Below are 20,980 nucleotides of genomic sequence, written 5' to 3' on the forward strand. Positions count from 1 at the left end.
GGAATTAGCAGTAGCTACTTGTTTACCTGCCAGTGGCCTTGGCGAACAGTACTGAACAGAGGCACTGCCCCTCGGCGGTTCGGCTGGGCCACTGCTGCCCCTTGTTCCAACAGCAGACGGCACACCTCCAGTTTGCCCCTTCCGGCTGCTGCTGTCAGGGCTGGGGGCAGAGAATGAAGACTAAGGATAAGTGGTTCTTGTCTTCTCCAATCTCAATGTTCAGCATGACATGGTATCTGTGTTTAACTAATGTAATTGCCACTTTACCTCCAAAAACAGGCATTTTTCTATGAAGGAACTTCAAAAGAAAAACAATTTATAAAACATGTAAATGAGCTCATAATATTTGGGGACCACTATCAGAATACATCGTGTGAAAAGTCATTTTTGACCAAACTCTGTTTCATCTTTCCTATGCTGACTGACTTGGCCATTTTGTACCTCTGCTGACCACACACTTGTTAGTCTGAGTGTGAGAGAAGCCCTGAAAGCCAGAAAGATCTCCTTTAGAATCAGCTGGGACCAGCTTCTACTCTTGATTTCTCAAACCCAGTCAATTCAAGTCAGGAACTGGAGTGTAAGGGCCTTGGGCCAGTTTTCATTTATAATTTTAAAAAATTAATTTTCACTTTATTTGAAAGATGGAAAAAGAGTGAGATTTACTCCCCCAATGCCCAAACCAGCCAGGACTGGGTCATCCAGGTCTCCCATGTGAGTAGCAGGGACTCAATCAAGTTGCTGTCACCTGTTGCCTCTGAGGTGTGCATTAGCAGGAAACTGGAACCAGCAGAGCTGGGATTTGAAATCAGATACTCTGATGTGTTTATCTGAGACACACACACACGGAGAGGAAGGAGAAAAAAGAACTCTTCTATTTACTGGTTCACTCCTTAAATGTTTGCAGTGGCCAGGACTTGGCTGGGACCACACACACTCCAGGCCTCCTATGTGAGTGCCAGGGATCCAATTACTTGAGCCATGTTTGCTGCCTCCAAGGGTTTCCTCGTGCAGGATGCTGGCGTCAGGAGTCTGATACAGGAATAAACTCCAGCATTTTGATGTGTTTTAAATAGCTAGGCTAAATACCTTCTTTTTAAAGAAAGATAGAGAAAAACAATTTTTTTTCCAAATTGACTTGGAAAATTAACATTGTAAATAGCAGGTTCTTCTTTATTTCTGTTTCTTATTTCAATGACAAATCATAAATTGACAATTAAAAAATGTGCATTTATTTAAAAGGTAGAGTAGCAGGGAGGGAAGGAAGGAGGGAGTGAAGGAGGAGGAGGAGAAGAGAGAATACTAATCTCCATAGAGACAAATCTTCAAGTAACCTTTTCCTTCCCTAGACATCAGAAGAACTTCTGAAGGAGCATGTGCTGATTTAGAAGACTTCTGCACGCTTGGCCCAGGCTTATCTACAGCTTGCCTCATGTGCACTTATTTTCAATTTTTATGTTGAAACTGTTGATCCTGGCATCTGTGTCAACTTCTCACAGGAGGGCAGCTGTCCAGCCCTATCTGAGGTTAAGGCCATCTGTAAGCCCTGAATGAAGAATCCAGATGTTAATGACTACAATGACTTAGAGCCTCTTTAAGTTTCATCTCTTGTTCTTCAAATCCAAGTCACTTCTCTCTTTCCCAATAGAAACAACTTGCTAGTTAACCCTAGGGTCAGGACCTAAGAGTAATTTAAGAAGTTGACTGGGATGGACTCCCTAGGAACTACAAGAATCATCTTGTTTCATGAGACAAACCATACGGGGAATTTCTAAGTCCTATGTTCTGATCTCATGCAAAGTAGTTTTGGGTGATACAGCAAACCTCCCTACGTGGAGACCAAATGCACTGTTTTTCACAAATAGCACAGACAGTATTTCTGAATTCTGCCTTTTATTAATGACACCAGTTTCACAGAAATATAAGTGAGTTTTACAATAGTGCCCATGTGGAAAGCTACACTGGCCACTCTAACAGTTACACTGCTCTGGTTGGTTCACTTCTATCCACTGGAAAACACATTTACATGAAAGGGAGTGTTCCATTCAGCTCTTTTCTGTGTTTCATCCTGTTTAGATGATGATGTCATTTGGCAGCAACTTTCAGCTGATAACTGGACTCAGTCATTAAAACGCCTGGCCAGTTTTATCTTAGAAGCTCATATTATGTAAAATGGAATCTTGGCTTTTTTTAAAAAAGAGCAGCTTTGATTAGATTTTATATGAATCTTATCAAAAACTTTTAGAACTCTTTGAAAAAGAGATTACAGTAAAGCCAGTTCTGTAAAAATAACAAATTGATTCTTAGACCAAACACAGCAGTTAGGAGCCAAATCTCCTCCTAAGAAACCAGTAACAGAATTTGCTCCCTGGCTTGTCGGCATCTGAGACGTTAAGTGATCTTTTTCCAAAGGAAAACATCTGAGGAGTTTGAAGAGGCAGACAGGAGACAGCTCCGAGTTGGGGAAACAGCCAAAGTCTGCTTGGATGGGATGCTGACACCAAGCAGAATGCAGAGAAGCAAATGATTCTATTTTCAACTTTAAAGAATACAACACAGATATGTCATATAAATCAGACAGGGAAGGTAGCTGCGGAGACAGAAACCAATCGCTGCTATCCAAAGCAATATCAATTAGGCACTTCTTGAGCTATTTGTTAAGACACTGTCTCTGTCTCAAGGAACATATGGTTGAGAAAGAAAATCCGACAAACACATCATACAGTGTGATAAGCACAAGAATAGGAGACATTATGCCCAGGTTTGGAGGTGGCACAGAGGAAGAGGTATCTGAGAAGGGTTCCGGGAAACCACGAAAATTTGAGCTAGCTGCCCAAAGATTAAACAGGAGACTTTTGCAGAGGCATGCCAGGGGTTGGGGCAGTGTATAAGCAAAGGGGAGTGTATGAAAAGGCAATGAAGTGGGAACCAACATGTTCATTGTTACTGGAATTATTGGTAATACACATCAAAGTAGACACTTTTATGGTACAGGAAAGAACTTAATTCTGCAAGTGGTGAATGCAGATCAACAACCAGAAAAGTGACATGGATATATTACGCCTTAAAAAGATTCCTTTGGGAGAAGTCTGGGACATGAATCACGAAAGAGTGAGGCTAAAGGCAAGGATGAGAAGATAGGAGGCAGTTGCCACAGACGGGTAAAGAAAGATGAAGGCAGGTTTAAGCAACACAGCCCATTCTGTGATTTTGGGCTTCTTCTGGGCCGTGTATTTCAAGGCCTGGACTCCAGATCTGCTAGAAGCTTTTAACGCTGGTCTTGGTCTGCACCCACAACAGAAGGGAAGGAAGGAAGTGTTGAACAATGCTGTCACCTTCTTTGTGTTTCTTCCATGTGTGGCTCCATGAGAAGTCTATGCAAGCCCAATGGCATGAGAGGTGTCACTCAGACAGATGGTGAAGGCTGGATGAGGGAAGATGCTGAAGAACAAGAAGGCTGCTAAAGGAGAACAGACCAACCAGTATGTTCTAGTGACTTGTTCTTAGAAAATCCAGGATGTGAAATCCAGGATGTCTCACTGTTTTCATTATATGCTATAATGTATTTAGTGATTCTAAGATTAATTTCCCCCTACATTTTAACATCTCTGAAATCAGGAGGTATTTCACAATTGATGTGATAAAGAATTATATCAACTTAATTGATAGAAGTTCTTTCTAATGAGAGTTTTTCTTTAACATCAAACCTGTTTTATACTGTTTTTATTTATTTATTTTCTTTTCATCTATTTGAAAGAGAGAGAGACAGAACAAGAGTTGAGGTAGCAAGATCGACCTTCATTTTTGGCTCCTTCCCCAAATGCCTGCCAAACAGCCAAGGTCGGGCCAGGTCAAAGTCAGGAACATGGGACTCCATCTGGGTCTCCCATGTGGGAGGAAGGGATCCAAACCCTTGAGTCATTATCTGTTGCCTTCAAGATACATTAGCAGGAAACTGGATCAGAAGCAGATGAGCTGGGACTGCAACTGGTACCCTGCTGTGGGATGAGGACATTCCAACCCGCAGTTAAGATGCTGTCTTTGTGTTTGTAGTGGCACACAAATAATGGTTACATAGCTTCTTACTGTTACTGGTGTCAAAGATGTGACACAGTAAGTGAAAGAGACAGTTGGAAACATTGCAACTCCTGCATTTTCCTTGGGTAAAAATGATGTTGTTTAGGTCAGAGTTGCAGATAGGTTACCATTACCAGGTAGCCGAAGGTCACAGACCAATTGTACCAGTATACGCCAAAATACACATCAGATTTCCTAATGGGAGGAAACATCATAAACCAATGGGTTATTACAAACAGTAAATGATTATGTGCTAGAAATGAGAATGGAATATATATATATGTATATATATTATATATAATTATATATGTTTTATATATGTATATGTTTAGTGAACTTCTCTACAGGTGGAACAGTAATTCAAAGCCTGTCCTATACTCATGATGAGTTGTAAGATCATTTGATCATTTTTACACAGCAAAGACAATCTTTATTTTCTAGATTTGTTTTTCCAAAATCAAAATTTTTTCAGATCTGGAAGTTGTATTGCAAATACATTTCATTCTAACTCATATATTTAAGCATCATTTTATGCTTTTAATACTAAATTTACTGTAGTTAAAGGCAAGTTAGACATAACAGAATTCTGATTATAAACAGACTTGAAATTCTGAATGTTAAAATCTTGAGATACGATCTGTATGTATGTAAATTAATATACAAATTTGTAGTGCACTTTAAAGCATGAACTACTTTCAAAACCATAAGAGCATGAAGTTTTACTCTAGTAAGGAATTCACACAGATTAAAAAGTCTTCTGTTAGCTCATTTTTGAACAGTTAATATCTTTGAAGTTTAACGACAGGATGAGTCAGCACATGGCTTTCAGTCTTATAATTTTCATCCAGTATTACCAGCGGGCCATGACTGGTTTGTACTGTCCTTGGTAGTTACATCTCCATGGCCTTGGCAACAAGGGGTCAGTGGGGTGCCAGGGCAACACTGTGCTGAGGAGGGCTGAGATGTGCCTCCCGCACCGCAGGACACACACGCATGCTCCAGCAAGGCCGCTGCCCCGGCCTGGAGCTTCTCCCCCCCCTCCCCCCGGGAGCAGTGCTCTAGCTGCACATTCCCCTTCAATCTGTCACGGGCTCTTAAGCTGCAGCTGCCTGGCATCTGCTCCCGTTGGCTCTTACACAGCGAGAGATTGTTTGCAAAGCACATTCCCAACTTGTGGATCATTTCACATGATTTTACAACAGTCATGAAACCTAGGTAATATTTTGTCAGGGGAAGAAGCATCACAACTGAACAGGTTATTATACACATTAAATGAGTTCAAGAGACTTATTAACAACACTCTAACAACTACCCAACAACTACCTAACCAAAATGTGTGTCTTCCTTATTTGGTAACATATTCTCTCTATAAATTAGCCACCTTGATACTGGTTTACTTCTATGTACTGGCACATATGACAGGTTATCTGTGGTTTTTCTACTGCTTTCATTGCCTTGGCATCACAAAAGTACATCAAAGGTTCCTAATGTTTCTCCAGATGCTCCAGTTTAGACTTGGAGGAAAGACCACAATGATTTCCTGCAAAGGCCAGGAGGAAGAGCTCCTGGTGGTGGGGCTGTGTGGGGTGAGAACCAAACCACAAACATATTGCTTTGCTACAGACCAAGAGGAACAAGCAGGGCGGTAGCTCCATTGTGCGTCCAGACAGCAGCTTTATTCATACTGTTTCAGCTTCACTTGTTAGAAACCACACACAGTAGTACTTGGTCAAGCCAGAGGTTTGGATAAAAATGCCATCTGCTGGTTTACAATTGCAGGTGAACAGTTTTTATGATGAAATACCTATTCTGAGAGAAATACCTATTCCCTAAATACAACCAAGAAACTTAAAAAAAAAAGAGAAAGGCCACAATTACTTTCTGTTCTGGTGTGGCAAGTTGCAAGGAAACTTCCAGTCTTCTAAAAATATTTGGAAATGAAGTGGGGGAAATTTTGTTTGACTCCAATACTGATGGTATAGGAAAGAGGACTGAAAGGGGAACTGATGTTTTATCTACACTGAGTCATTCTTCAGCAGGAGACGTAGGACAGCAGAATGCCACATGCAAGCCAGAGAAAATGGAGCCTGTGAGACACAGTTCACACGAGCACAACATGTTCACAGGAAGAGAGCAACACCCATGAAAGCGACGTACCTGTCTCTCCCCAGAGACTGTCAAAGCTGTTAATCTGGGCTCGTTCCACTTCCTCTTCATCTTTCTCTGGAAGATCAAGTAGGTAGGAGACAATCTGAAACAAGAAGGCATGTCAGCTCAAAATCCAAGTGGAAATCTACACCACTGACTCTGGACTGCGAGGTCCGGGGGACACCTGGATGACCTCTTGCACACAAAAGGGAATCAGAACTGACCTGGCAAAACAACTCAGTGTTGCCCTGATGTCCCCTTATCCTATCTCAGGCACGCAATTCACTGACATAGCCTGTGACCTTAAACAATTGCAGATTCTGGGGCTGGCACTGAGGTGGGGCAGGTTAGGTGCCACTTACTACACCAGCATTCCACACTGGAGTGTACGTTTGAAATCTGGCTGCTCTGCTTTGGAACCAGCTTTCTTGCAATGTGTCTGAGGAGGCCACAGAAGATTCTCCAAGTCCTTGAGCCACTGCCACCCATTTGGGAAACTTGGATGGAGTTCCTGGTTCCTGGCTTCAGCCTGGCCCAGTTCTGGTTGTTATAGCTACTTGAGGAGCAACTAGTGCTTGGAAGATTCTCTCTCTCTCTTTCTCTCCTTTTCTCTCTCGCTCTTCTTTCCCCCTTTCTGTTGCTCTGCCTTTCAAATAAATACATATTTAAGTATTACTTAGTCCCCATATTTAAGTTAAAGAAACAATCCCTCATCTTCCCAACATAAAGACCACAGAAAATAAACCTGGGGAACACTGAGGACCTGTATTTCTTCAGAGTACACCAATTATTCCTCCCCTCCCCCCTTTTTTTTGATACAAGAGTCAGGGAGAAACAGAGAAAACAGGGTTGGGGAGAGAGAGAGAGAGAGAGAGAGAGAGAGAGAGAGAGAGAGAGTGAGAGTTAGTAGGTTAGTTCCCATCTACTGTTTCACTCACAGTGCTGACACCAGCCGCTGCTTGGAGCCAGTGCTGGGAGCTGGCACTTCCACACGGGTAGCAGGAACCCAGACCCTTGAGGAATCCCTGTCGCCTCCCAGGCTCCACATTATCAGGAAGCTGGGGTCAGATGAGCTTGTCCTGAATCCTGGTACCTTAACCACTAGGCCAAAAGTCTGTGCTCAGGAGTTTCAGTTTAGGGAATAGTATGATGAGAATTAGTTGAACAGTGGGTCAAGCCTCAGATTTAGTGGCAGTAAAATCATTGGAGAAAGAACAAACTCTCATTGGAGAGTCTCTCTCTTTTTTAATTTTTAAGTAGAGGCGAGCAAAGGAGAGAGAAAGGGAGGGGAGTGAAAGGAAGGAGATGGGGAGAGGGGAGGAATGGGGGAGGGAGAGAAAGTGAAAAAGAAAGAGGAAGTTCCTATCTACAGATGGACTACCCAAATGCCCACAACGGCTGGGACTGGGCCAGGGCTAAAGCTGAGAGCTGGGAACTCAGTCCAGGTTTCCTGCGTGTGTGGCAGGAACTCACTCCCTGAGCCATTGTGACTGCTTCCCAGCATCTGTATGAGCAGGAAGTTGGGTACCAAACTCAGGCACTCTAACATGGGATGCAGATACCTTTTTTTGTTTGTTTGTTTAAGGTTTATTTATTTATTTGGAAGACAAAGCAACAGAGAGGGAGAGAAACAGAAACAAAGAGATCTTTCATTCAACAATTCACTCCCCAAATGCCTGCCACAGCTGTGACTGGGACAGGCCAAATCCAGGACCTGTTTAGCTCTGAGTCTGATTTGATCTGAGTCTCCCATCTGGGTAGCAGGGACTCAAGTGCTTAAGCTTTCCTGCTGTTTTCCAGGTTCATCACAGGAATCTGGGTTGGAAGTGGAGCTGGAAGTGAACTGTGGTGCGTCACTACGGAATGTGGGCATCCCAGGAGGCGGCTTAACTTGCTTAACCCACCGGAATGGAGGCCCGGTGTTGTTAACAGCTGGGCCAAATGCTTTCTGAAATTCTAAATATGTGCTCTTCCTGTTCTACACTGTCTAAATACATGAACACAGGTCAATAATTAATCCTTCTGAGGCACTGTTAAACAGGGGTAGAAGTATGGAAAAGAACTAGATCAGACAATTTCCAAGGTTCTTTTCAACTCTCGTGTTGATGTCCATAATTCCAGGTATCTTGATATTTGAGTAGTCCAGTGTTCAACCGATTTTAATTTCCTTATTCCTCAGAGTAGTGATAAAAATTTGCATTAATTCTGCTGCTAATTTTTCTTCAGGCTTCTTAGAGTCTTCAACACGTATCTTAGGGGAAGAAACAATCTCATCATGTTCTTACCTCAGTGTAACCCATGCTGGCTGCAGCAATGAGGGCTTGCTGAATGGCATGGCTTTTCTTAAACACTCCTTGCTGCTGTCCAGCCATTGTCCAGTCACATTGAATTAGAAACTTGACAACCTCCAGATGACCTCGGAGTGCAGCATGGACCAAAGCACACTGCCCGTTCTTATCCAAGTGATCCACCTAGGGGAGAGGACAAAGAACTGACTTGAGCCAAGATGTGCGCCTGTGCTCCCAGTCTATTGCTCAGCCCACTGCAGATGTTCAGACTATTAAACTCATCTTTTCCTGCCCCTGAACCAGTCTCTTAGCAAATTCAGACGATACTGTCTTCTCAGGCTGGCTCATTCCCGAGACACAGTTCTGTTAGATGATCCTCTGGAAAGATTTCTTCTCTCTAGAAAGGAAAGTCAGGCTTTTGTTTCACATTAAAAGGAAAATAAAAACCAGAAGCCTCTGTCTCAGCTTTGCCGTTCTGAGGAACATTCTCCTTTGTACTCAAATAGTTCTTTCTAGAGCAAGATTGTGCTTGTAGCTCTGTTGGCACACACACAAAAGTCTTTGAAATCATGAAAAGGTAGAAAAAATTTTGAAGCTCTATTTTTTTGTCTTCCAAGGAACTAAACACATCATGAATACCTCGCTTGACCACCAAGCTTTGGCAAGGATGACTTCCTCTTTTCAACAGGAGGGAAGTATCTCAAAGATCTGAACAAAACGACTATGGCACTTGTAGCTTAAGGCTCGACTAAACTCTAAGAGCAGTTTTTACAATTTAAGTGTTCGCTACACATTTATGTTTAAAGAGGTGTAATTAGATCAACTACTAGGAAGTCCTTAGTCCCAAGTTTCAGCAAATGAAGTAGCTTTCTCTACTACGTGTGATTATGTGTCTCTTGGAGCACTGGAAACATTCAGTTACTTTTGGCTCCCCTAACGACGCTGCTTCTGCCCAATAAACCACATAACCCAGGTGCGCTGTGCCTGGTAGGTACAAGGCATTGCACACAGTGAAAAAGGTAAGGCCCTGACACACAGATGATTTTCTCAAGGACTCTTGAATAAGGGAGGGGAAGAGGATATGCCAACGTGACAAAAGCCTGCCTCACGAGAGCGTACAGTAAATGTCCGAGGGAAAATAAAAATATAACATTGTAGAGAAAGGAAAATTAATTCCTGCCCTGAATGAATGATGGACACAGAAACTCACCATCAGGCAAACATCACAGTAGTAATTATTAAATCAAGACTCTAGTGCATAAGAGTAGGATGAGAAACAAGTTACCTATCTGCCTAATCACAAATTATCTTCCTAAAAGATATTTCTGAATTAACAACGGAAAACAATTAACTTCAGAGTTGAAAAAATGGGAAGACACTGCTCGGTCAGCTGGTATCACCCTCAGGAAGACATCAGGGCAAGTGTTGGTGGCACAGTGAGCTTAGCCTTCACCTGGGCTGTGTGTTCCAATCAGCATGCCAGATCTGAGTCTTGTTATTCAGTGCTTCTGATCTGGCCTCCTTCTAATGTACCCAGGGGGCAGCAGATGACAGACTAAGTACCTATCACCCTCAGCAGACCTAAACAGAATTCCTAGCTTGTGGTCTCATAGACATCTGGGGAGTTAAGCAACAGGTGGAAATTCTCTTTTTCCTCTGTGCCTTTCCCTTTCTGTCACTCCATCTTTCAAAACAACTTTTTTTTTTAAAGACATGTAGACACTATGTACCTCAAGTGTTTTATTTTACTTCTTTTTATACATGTATTTTTATTACTTGGATGGCAGAGAGATAGAGATACAGAAAGATATTCTATCTGGTGGTACACTCCCCAGTTGCCTGCAATAGCTGGGGCTGGGCCTGGCTGAGCTAGGAGTTGGACACTCAGCTTAGGCTTTCCACAGGGTGGCAGGGACCAGGCACTGCAGTCTCTGTTGTTGTCTCCTAGGTATGCTTTAGAAGGAAGCTGAAATTGGAAGTGGAGTTGGGACTCAAACCCCACTACTCTGATATGGGATTTTGGTTGTTTCAATTAAAAAAAAAAAAAGATTTTATTTCTTTTTCTTGGGAAGTGAGATCTATAGAAAGAGGAGAGACAAGAGAAAGATCCTCCATCTGCTGGCTTACTTGCCAGGTGGCTGCTATGGCTGGAGCTGAGCCCTTCTGAAGCCAGGAGCCAGGAACCTCCCTCAGGTCTCCCATGTGGGTGCAGGGTCCCAAGGCTTTGGGTTGTCCTCTGCTGCTTTCCCAGGCCACAAGCAGAGAGCTAGAAGGGAAGTGGAGCATCTGGAACCCAAATCAGCACCCATATGAGAACTGGCTTTCACCTGGCCCAGCCATGGCAGCTGCAGGCATTTAGGGAGTAAGCTAGTGGATGGGACTCTGTCCCTCAAATAAAAAATATTATAGCCATATTTTCTGGTTTTTTATTATAAGACTATGGTTACTTATGCTGATAACATTAAGAGAAGCTGGATGGAGGGTAACAAATATGAGATCTCTGTACTATTTTTGCAATGTTTTTCAGAAAATCTAGAATTTAAAAATAAGAGGCTTAAAAAAATTAAGGAAAGGATGTGGTAAATACATAAGACTAGAATCTGAGAAAAGGGTTTGTTACACAAGAAAATACTAAGAATGACCAGGATAATGGTACTAGTTATAATGGAGACAAAAGCTATTTGGAGGATGAAATTGAAAAGATTTGACTATATAGATAAATAATGAATTCACAAAGGGGAAAAAAGAAGGAATCACCACAGATTAGTTTTGAGAAAAGTGGGGGTTATATTAGCAGATCTTAAAAAGCCAGGGGGAGGCAGTAGTTACAGGATCAAGATGATGAGTGATTTCAGAACGTTAACTAGAAGGTACTGGAGAGGCACCCGGGTATAACTGTCAGCGGCAGCTAGGAAAACGGAATAAGAGTCCTCCCACATCTTCAGGAATTAGCAACTGTAGCCGGAAGAACTAGACCCCAGTTGAATTTGATGACAAAAGCTGATGGTTTTGATGTTGAAGCCATGGGAGAACAGTATTGGGAAGCCAGGGAAGATCAGAGGACGCAGTGTTAGTGAATAGACTTAGGAAGAAAAGGAAGAGAGCAGAGCAAACAGAAAGGAGGAGGAAAACACACTAGAAGTCCAACGTTACCAACGCTGGAACCCTAGGGGGAACTAGCAAAAGCTGCACTTATCTGGTGACTTCTGAGTAGCACACCATATGGCTCAAAAGTTGGGACATTTCTTTTTTCTTTAAGAATGATATTTATCAGGAATTGCATAAGATGGAAAGAGACCTGAGCCTGGCATGATGACCTAGTGGCTAAATCGTCGCCTTGCATGTGCTGGAATTCCCATAGGGGCGCTGGTTTGTGTCCTGGCTGCTCCACTTCCCATCCAACTCCCTGCTTGTGGCCTGGAAAGCAGCAGAGGATGGACCAAAGCTTTGGAACCCTGCACCCACGCAGCAGATCTGGAAGAAGCTCTTGGTTTCAGGTGGGCTCAGCTCTGGCCATTGCAGCCACTTTGGGAATGAAAGACCTTTCTGTTCTTCTTCCTGTAAATATGCCTTTCCAATAATAATAATAATAATAATAATAATAATAATAATAATAATAATAAAAAGATTGAAAGAAACTTCCTTTCAAAAAAGTTGTTCTTTGATTCTATTAATCTCTGTAGAAGAAAAATATGAGATTGGGAGGTTAAATATCTTTTTTAGAAGATTTATTTATTCTTATTAGAAAATCAGAGAGAAGGAGACAGAGAGAAAGAACTTCCATCTGTCGGTTCACTCCCCAAGTGGCTGCAATGGCCAGAGCTGAGCTGATTCGAAGCCAGGAGCCAGGAGCTAAGACTTTTTTTTAGGTGTCTCATGTGGGTTCAGGATCCCAAGGCTTTGGGCCATCCTCTACTGCCTTCCCAGGCCACAGGCAGGGAGCTGGGTGGGAAGTGGAGCAGCCAGGATACAAACTGGTACCCATATGGGATCCTAGTTCTGCAAGGCACAGCCACTGAGCAATCACACCAGGTTCAAGAGGTTAAATATCTTGTGTAACCTCATGCAAAGTAAGTGGACCCACTGTGGATTTGACTCAGTTGTGTTTGAATTCTGAGCTTACGACTTTAATGAACTGCTCCTTTATCATTTGTGGTAGCCCAATCGCATGTTGTTTAGGGAGTAGGAAGGAAGGAGAGGCAGCAGCAAGGAATGGCCCTCAGGACAGGTTTGGTGGTCGTGACCGGAGATAGGGGTGCAGTTTCAAGTTAGCTGGAGAGAGGGAGGTTTCGTTTTTAGGTTAGAAATGGGTTTGTAGAAACCAAGAAAATACATAGTGTGGATTTAGAAAAAGTATATTAATATGTGAATGAAGAGTTACATACTAGAATTAAAGTACAGGTGGAGGCAAGCATTTTAGAAAGAAGGCACACACTCCTCCAAGGCAGAAAAGAAGGTGAATTAGGTCCTTAGACTGATAATTTTCAGGGAGACATACTGAAGGGAACTCAGTCACGTAGGAGGGCGGAGAGGCGGGAGCAGATTTGGAGAAGAGTTAGTGCATCTGTCCCCCCCTACAACGGATACATGCTCCCTGGGCTCATGAGGTGACACTCCAAGCGAGGGGAAGCAGCAGAGGTGGGCAGCGTTACCTTGGCACGTTTCTTGCACAGGAGCACCACAATGCTCAGGAAGCCTGCCGCTGCAGCATAGCCCAGGGGAGTCAGGCCACTTTCCGAAGAGGCGTCCACATTGGCCCCGAACTCCAACAACAAGGCTACCATTTCTGTGTAACCGAGATGAGACTGGACACACAGGATTGGGGCATTATTTAGAACCTCTGTTCGATAATTAATATTGGCACCTCCCAAAATCAGAAGTCGGCTCACCTGGAAATAATAAGCAGAATTAATAATCAGACAAGTATTAGTTACTTCCTTTAGAAATCTTTCATTATATCATTTGTAGTCCTATAGTTGTGCCTAGTAGCACTCAGTAACTGCCTTATTCTGTATTCTTCATTCCTTCCTGTAATTCCTTGCCTTTGGAAAGGAAGGCAAAATGTTTCCTTCATAGAAACTTCTTACTGGGAAGAGCAAATGTCCTGAACAAAGTCTCTAGCAAGCGAACTCTTGTCTGAAAACAACCCACCAAAACAAAAGCTCCTGAGACCAATCCCTTCTCTGGAGCCAGCAGGATCCCTGTTAGTCAGCTCACAGAAGGTAGAAGGACGACAGGGTTAGCCTTTGGTTCACAAAACAATATGTACTAATTGAAAATACAGCAAATTATCAGTAAAAGGTTAGTCAGTAGGAGACAGCAAAAGGCAAGCTGAAGATCAACTAAATAGCCATTTTGTATCTTTCACATTTTGTCTTCTCCAGTCAGCCTTTTAATGTATTTGTAGTTTCTTTGTTTACTTTTATGTTTGGGGTGTAGAGATTCCGTAAAGACGCCAACGCCATGGAAAGGCCTTCTGTGCTGTAGGAGATCCAGAGGCCTTGCAGAATGGAAGATGACACTCCAACTTTTTTACTCAAACCCTGAAAAACAGAGACAGTGATATCATTAGCTGAATTAAAGAGTGAGTGAGTGGCCTCTAGGCATCTGTACCAATGCATGCAAGCAGAGCCTGATGTTCACAATGTCCATGTCCAGCCAAGCTCAGCCCCTGAAGGAACCAGCATGGGTCCTGCAGGAACACGCTGACTTACGTGGTCTGTTTCAGAATCCCCAGCCACAACTCCACTTAACATCTTTCTTTGGGGCTGTCCATTTGCTTTTCCATGTCCTGAGACCTTGCGAGAAAACTTGGATGCTCCCAGAATGCTGAGTTGTAAATTTTGCTTACGGGTACTTGAGTGGACTTCTACTTTTGCTAATGGCAGATGTAGGCAATTTGAACAAGATTTTTCACTAAGGAAAACTAAGAACAGCCTAACGAAGTTTTAAAAACATCCCCTTAAAAATATGGGGAGATGAAGTGGAGAGTGGAGATAGGGAGACCCTCTGGAACTGCTTTTCTCTGTATGTATTTGTTGACACAGGGTTAACTGCAAGGACCTCTGATAGCCAGGGAGATGGGACTAGAACACAGGTCCCAAGACAGCATTAGTGTCCTGGTGAACTTCCTCTGCTATTGGACCCTGCCTTCCACAGAGGACTTAATTCCAGCAATGAACGTGAAGTAGATATGGCCAGGATCTCACATGCACTGAATTGTAAATTATCTCAGACTTTGAAAACTGAATGAGGTGATCATCAACAACTAAGCAAACAAATCATGTCTAGGGTAAGTCAATATCATCCTAGTTTCAAATTACTTGGAAATGTAATGACTAGAACACAACAAAACTCTATTCAGGTATGTGGGAAAAAAAGATATCATCAATGAACATTGGCACAAATAATCAAGAGGGACAGCAGTTGACACACAGTAGGTTAAACAGGTACGTGGTGGCCTGTGTCCCGGCTACACTGTATTTCCTATTGAGCTTCATGCTGATGGGCAGGGACGGCAGAGGACGGTGGATCTATCACTTGAGTTTTTGCTGTCCACATGGGAGACTTGGATGGAGTTCCTGGTTCTCGGCTTCAGTCTGGTCCAGCCCTGGCTGTGGTGAGCATTCAGGGAATGAACTAGCAGATGGGATATCTTTTCTTTCTTTATTTTTTCTAATCTGATCTTTTATTATATTTTTGACAATCTTTACATAGTTAATTAGGGAAAAAAAAAGTTCAAGGGCTATAGGGAAGGGGTAAGAGGAATATCTTTTTTTCTCTTTCTTTCCCTCTTTGTCTTTCAAACAATTAAAAAATAGCAGAAACTAACTCTCAATGCTCCATGCCTTGGGGTTATCAGACTTGGAAATAATTATGTTACTCTATTCAAGAAACTAAAAAAACTCTGAAAAGTATGAAAAAAAAAGAGATCATAAATTCTTAAGTTGAAAAAAAATCATAATCTCTGGGAGTAATGCATAGAGAACTCAACAGGCAAGTTTAACAACTGTATATCCCAACATGCAGCAGAATCATATTTATTAAATTTTACTATGCTATAGAATACTTGGGTTATTTCAATTTTTAATAAAAAGTGGCTTCTCTTTTACTTTAGAGCTTCTTTTTAAACATTTTAAAGAGCAGCTCTAATTTTAAAAGCAGCTTGTCTTTTAAAGAAGTAAAATCTAACAATTAAAACAGAAGCCCCCTTTCTGTGTCTTCCCTATCCCAGGCCCCTCTCTTCCCAGAGTACTCCCCACCCTGTATGTGTGTATATGTAGTTAACACACATGTAGCCCCGAGAGGCCTCAGACCCTCTCCTAAGCATCTTATATGTAATAATTAATTAAATCTTCAAGCCATCACAGGAGATAAATGCTACTACCTCCATTTTAAAGATTAGCAAACAGTAAGGTTAAATAACTTGCTTAAAGTCAAGAAGATAATGGCAAAAACTAACTTTGGAGCTTCTTCAATGAGCTTCCCTGAAGTCAGTTATTTATAGACATATCATCAGTGACCCGCCTGCAGATATCCGTCTCAAATGAATTACCACTGTGCTTATCTTACTGTTCCACATGGCCATGTTTGGTCATAGTACAAGAACACGATCAACAAAGGGAACAGTGTCTTTCACTGTAGGAAAGGGTTGACAAACTATGGCCTGTGGCCATATCCGGCCTTCCACCTGTTTTGTAAATCAAGTTTTTCTGGAATACAGGGCCACCCATTCATCTCTGTATTGTTTCCAGCTGCATGTGTGCTACAACAGCAGAGTTACAACAGACTTTATGATCCCTTCATAAAAAGTTATCAATCATTGATATGCAAAGTACTAGGAAAGCCCAAGGAGACAGAGTGACATTTCCATGTGCAATTTATGTTTACTATTAAGTCTTACTTTCAGGTAAAAGATCATCAAAGTTCATTTTGATCATAAAACCTTATACATTTTATATATATATATACACTTTATATTACATATAAATTATATATAACTTATATACACACATATTATATTATATATACACATTTTGTAAAGTATTCTTTTCTATATATCTCCTATCTATGTTCCTTATAATAATCGTGTGGTTATTTTTACCAATTTATAGATGAAAAACTGAGATTACTATGTTAAGCAGCAGAATTTGCATATGAATCCATTTTTTTTTATCAAAGTTCAAGGATTGATGTTTTACTTAAAAACCTTTTCCTCCAGTCAAGAGTTTTGGGTATCCAAAGAATACCATCAGAGCACCATTAAGAGAGCTAATTACAATACAAGAATACTCCAAAACCCTTCTAGATTCAACCCAATGAAAATATCCTGTATTATAAACTTGATAAAGATACAGCCATCACTCAACTTTTTCCCAGATTTAAAGCAAAAGATCTAAATAGCAACGGAAGGATTATGAAAAAATTGTAATGTTAGCAACATGGGACATTAAGGGACAGTGAATCAAAATCACAATGAGATATCATCTCATATCCACCCAGAGTGGCTATATATATCTATATATATAAAAAACGGCAGTGTCTTTTAATGGTTGGAAAAGCTGTGAAGAAATTAGAACCTTCATGCATTGCTGCTGGGACTGTAAAATGGTATAAGCTACTTTGGAAAACAGACTGGCAATTCCTCCAAATGTTAAACATTCAGTTATTATTCTGCTCCAGCAATTTTATCTCTAGGTATATATGCTCAAGGGAATTTAAAGGTTAGGCCCATACACAAACCTCACCCTGACATTGTGAATGTATTAAATTAAACTGAGCTATTCGCTTTTAAGTAATTTTATTTTAATAATTAATGTATGCTAATGTTCATAGTAGTATTATTCACAACATTATAAAGTATAAAAGCCCAAGTGTCCAACTGTGAATAAACAAAATATAGTATCTCATAATGGAAAAGTATTTGGCAATAAAGGAATTAAAGAATGAGTATGTGCTATAATAATAATGGACCCTGAAAACATAATAAAAGAAATAAGGTATAAAAGATTGCATGCATAAGATTCTATTTATGTGAAGTGTGCAGAAAATATAGAGTGTCTGTCTGTCTGTCTATCTATCTATCTATCTATCAGATAGAGTGAGGGAGTTGATGATGTGGTGCGGCATGTTAAGTAGCTGCCTGTGAGGCTGTCCTTCCTTATAAGCACTGGTTTGAGTCCTCGCTACTCACTCCACTTCTGATTCAGCTCAATGGCTAATGTGCCTGAGAGAGCAGCAGACAATGGCCCAAGTGCTTGGCCCCTGCCAGCAACATGGCTCTGGCCCAGCCTGGGAGACTGTGGCTATTTGGGGAAATTAAACAGTGGACAGTAGATCTTTCTCTGTCTCTGCCTCTCTGTTGTTGCCCTGTCAAATAAGTAAATAAATCTTTAAACAGAAAAGAAAGAAAATAAAATGAGAAGTGATTTAAAATGGGCCTGAAGTTTAGTTTTTATGAGGATGGATATATAGTGATGACAGTTGTGCAACTGTAAATACACTAAAAATCACTGGCGTGTAAGTTAAAATGGGTTAATTTTATACTACATGTGTCAATAAATCTGCTAAAAGCAAAATTTAAGTCTCTAAATATCCAGAATTGTAGATTCTCTAGCTTCTTGAATGTTCTACATGACTACATTTTCCATGAATGAAAAGTTGAACTCAATTGGAAACAAGTTTAAATTTGACTGTATGCACTACAATGAGAAGTGCTAAGCAGAACTGCTAATCACCCTGAAGTCAGCCTGCTTTTTTATAACCCTTGGCTGATGAGGACTGAGAATTCTGTGGTCTGGAAGCAGTTAATACCTATTAATAGCTGTGTTTAAAGGATGCAGTAATTACAGCAACAGGAAAACTGTAGCTGAACTCTTCATTCTCAGTCTGTAGTCACGTCATCACCCCATGTTGTGTCCCGGCGTGCTGATGGCCTAAACTGCACACGCAATCAGTCTTCTCTCTTGGGCAACTATGTTCTCTACATCAATGCAAGATAGAACTGGGCCAATGATAGGAGTGTAAGGCTTAAACGCAGGTCTCCAGCAATTGAATAAAGTTAGTTGGTCAAGTGAAGCTTTTGTGGTCTTTTTCATATGTGGTGTCTGTTTATTTTTTTAAGATTTATTTATTTATTTTTTGGTCCAGTGCGGTGGCCTAGTGGCTAAAGTCCTCACCTTGAACACGCCAGGATCCCATATGGGTGCTGGTTCTAGTCCCACTTTCCATCCAGCTCCCTGCTTGTGGCCTGGGAAAGCAGTCGAGGATGGCCCAAAGCCTTGGGACCCTGCACCCATGTGGGAGACCCGGAAGAAGCTACTGGCTCCTGGCTTAGGGTTGGCTCAGCTCCAGCTGTTGCAGTCACCTGGGGAGTGAATCAGTGTATGGCGGATCTTTCTCCCTGTCTTTCATCCTCTCTGTATATCTGACTTTTTTTATTGGAAAGGTAGATTTACAGAGAGAAAGAGGTATTCTTTGCTGCTTCCCCAGTCACATTAGCAGGGAGATGAATTGAAAGGGGAGCAACCAGGACAAGAACCAGCAGCTTTACCTGCTACACCACAGTGTTGGCCCCATGAAGTGTTTATTTAATGGTGCAGCAAAGATTAACATCAACTCTGTCTTTGTATCTGATCCTAGGCAGAGGGCAACGCCACCACATTCATGCTCGGGCTAGGTTTTTTCATGTAACAGAAGAACATAGTTCTTGGACTTTATGAAGTGGTAGATACTTCCTGGTCAGCTTGAATTCAGGATCGGTATCTTGGCCATTAGTTTGTTTTCACTTTGCTCTAACAGTGAGATCACTGGATAAGGTCATCTTTGATAAGATGATCTGTTAGACAAGACAATTATGTTTCAAATAAAGGACTTGTCACTCAGATTTCACTTCTGTTTAATGAACAGGCTTTTCTGGCTATCGTGGGAAGGCTGTGTTAGGCTTTTGGAGGTGCCTTTAATGCCATCATTCTCTCAAATTGCTCTATTTTTTATTTTAAAAAGATTTATTTTAATTACTTAAAAGGCAGAGTGACAGAGAGAGGGAGAGACATCTTTCTCCCCTTTTACTATCCAAATGACCACAATGGCCAGAGTTGTGTCATGTGACTGGCAGATGCACAAGGACTTGGGCCATCTTCTGCTGCTTTCCCGGGCACATTAGCAGGGAAGTGGGTCAGCAGCAAAGTAGTTGGTACTGCTCCATTACATGATGCCAGCATCACAGGCAGTGGTATATCTGGTGGCACCATACCACCGATTGCCTTAACAATATTTCATGGAAACTTTGATGCAGAAAATTAAGTTATCTTTATATACGAATTCTGAGTCAGAAAAAAAAAAAACTCTCGAGCAGATTATAGGAACTGGACCTATCAGTGCAACTGTGAACTACGGGCTAGAAAAATTAGAACAATGATTTCTCATTCTGCTTTTGTGTGTTAATCCAAAACATGCTATCTGCACTATAAATTCCTTAAGATAGGGGGTTCTATGTTTTCGTTTGTATCCCTATGATCTAATTTAATGTCTTAGAAAACACTAAACACATGATTTACAGATGAAGGACATGTCCTTCCCTAGGTCATCCATTTTAGTCTTCTGAAGGTTGAGAAAGGGAAGTTAAAAGTTTCATAACTATTGGAATTACAATTTGAAGAAAGATTGGGAGAAGAAGTTTTAAGGAAGGCTACTCTTAGCTGCAGATAAAGAGTTTTAGAAAAAAGAAACGTTTTGAAATCACAGCACCAGGAATATTAAAATCTTCACTAAAAACAATGATAAGGAAATGGAAACAGTAAAAGCTTTTCATGATTTTTTTAAAGGTATCATAAAAACCTAAATAGATAGTTACAATACGACGGTCTTCAGGAGACCATATACAGGGCTCGTGTATATTAAAGGTATATGCATCGTATCTAAATCATTACACAAATACATTCCCGGGAAGCCAACAATTTGTCAAATTGTGAGACGGGTAGTGTACTTCTTGGGAAAAAACAGGATAAAAACCTTAGGAGATGAATCAACTTTGTAGCAAAATGTTTTCAGAAAGCAGACTACATTGAAATAGTAGTAGTTTCAAACACAGTATTAAGGAAAATTTTGCTAGAGTTGGAAAAAGATTCCAACTTCTTTAATTACCTTGAAAATATGTGCTTTGAGGATGTGATGTCCCAGTTCAATAGTCTGTTGTCGGTTTAGTTTTCCCTCTTGACGGGAAAACCAAAAGGCAAGCAAGGTGTGGCCACTCCTGCAAGAGAGAGAGAGAGAGAGAGAGAGAGAGAGAGAGAGAGAGAGAGAGAGAGAGAGAGTCAGTTTCATTGTAAACTGTTGTAAAGCCTTAATTCTGCTTTGGATGGGGGACTGCTCAGGTGCAGTCATACTTCCAGCAGCATTGTCTCACTCAACCAAGTTTTTGGGGAGAGTGCCTGCTCCTGGGCAAGCAGTATTGAAAAGTTTCCAGCTCT

At 41.3% G+C, this 20,980-nt stretch overlaps 1 protein-coding gene across 6 annotated transcripts in view; it reads right to left on the bottom strand.

The window, feature by feature from the left end:
* Positions 1 to 20,980, bottom strand: part of TANC2 (tetratricopeptide repeat, ankyrin repeat and coiled-coil containing 2) — a 305,743-nt gene that overhangs the window by 16,000 nt on the left and 268,763 nt on the right. For all 6 annotated transcript variants that reach the window (XM_058675315.1, XM_058675310.1, XM_058675313.1 and 3 more), the window contains 6 exons: positions 20,655 to 20,763; positions 13,931 to 14,053; positions 13,163 to 13,399; positions 8,508 to 8,693; positions 6,232 to 6,325; positions 27 to 160 (listed from right to left, as the gene is read on the bottom strand). In XM_058675315.1, the coding sequence (XP_058531298.1) occupies positions 27 to 160; positions 6,232 to 6,325; positions 8,508 to 8,693; positions 13,163 to 13,399; positions 13,931 to 14,053; positions 20,655 to 20,763 (883 nt within the window). The remainder of the gene's footprint in view (positions 1 to 26; positions 161 to 6,231; positions 6,326 to 8,507; positions 8,694 to 13,162; positions 13,400 to 13,930; positions 14,054 to 20,654; positions 20,764 to 20,980) is intronic.

Source organism: Ochotona princeps, chromosome 17, assembly GCF_030435755.1.
Source record: "Ochotona princeps isolate mOchPri1 chromosome 17, mOchPri1.hap1, whole genome shotgun sequence".
In the NCBI taxonomy this organism is placed as follows: domain Eukaryota; kingdom Metazoa; phylum Chordata; class Mammalia; order Lagomorpha; family Ochotonidae; genus Ochotona; species Ochotona princeps.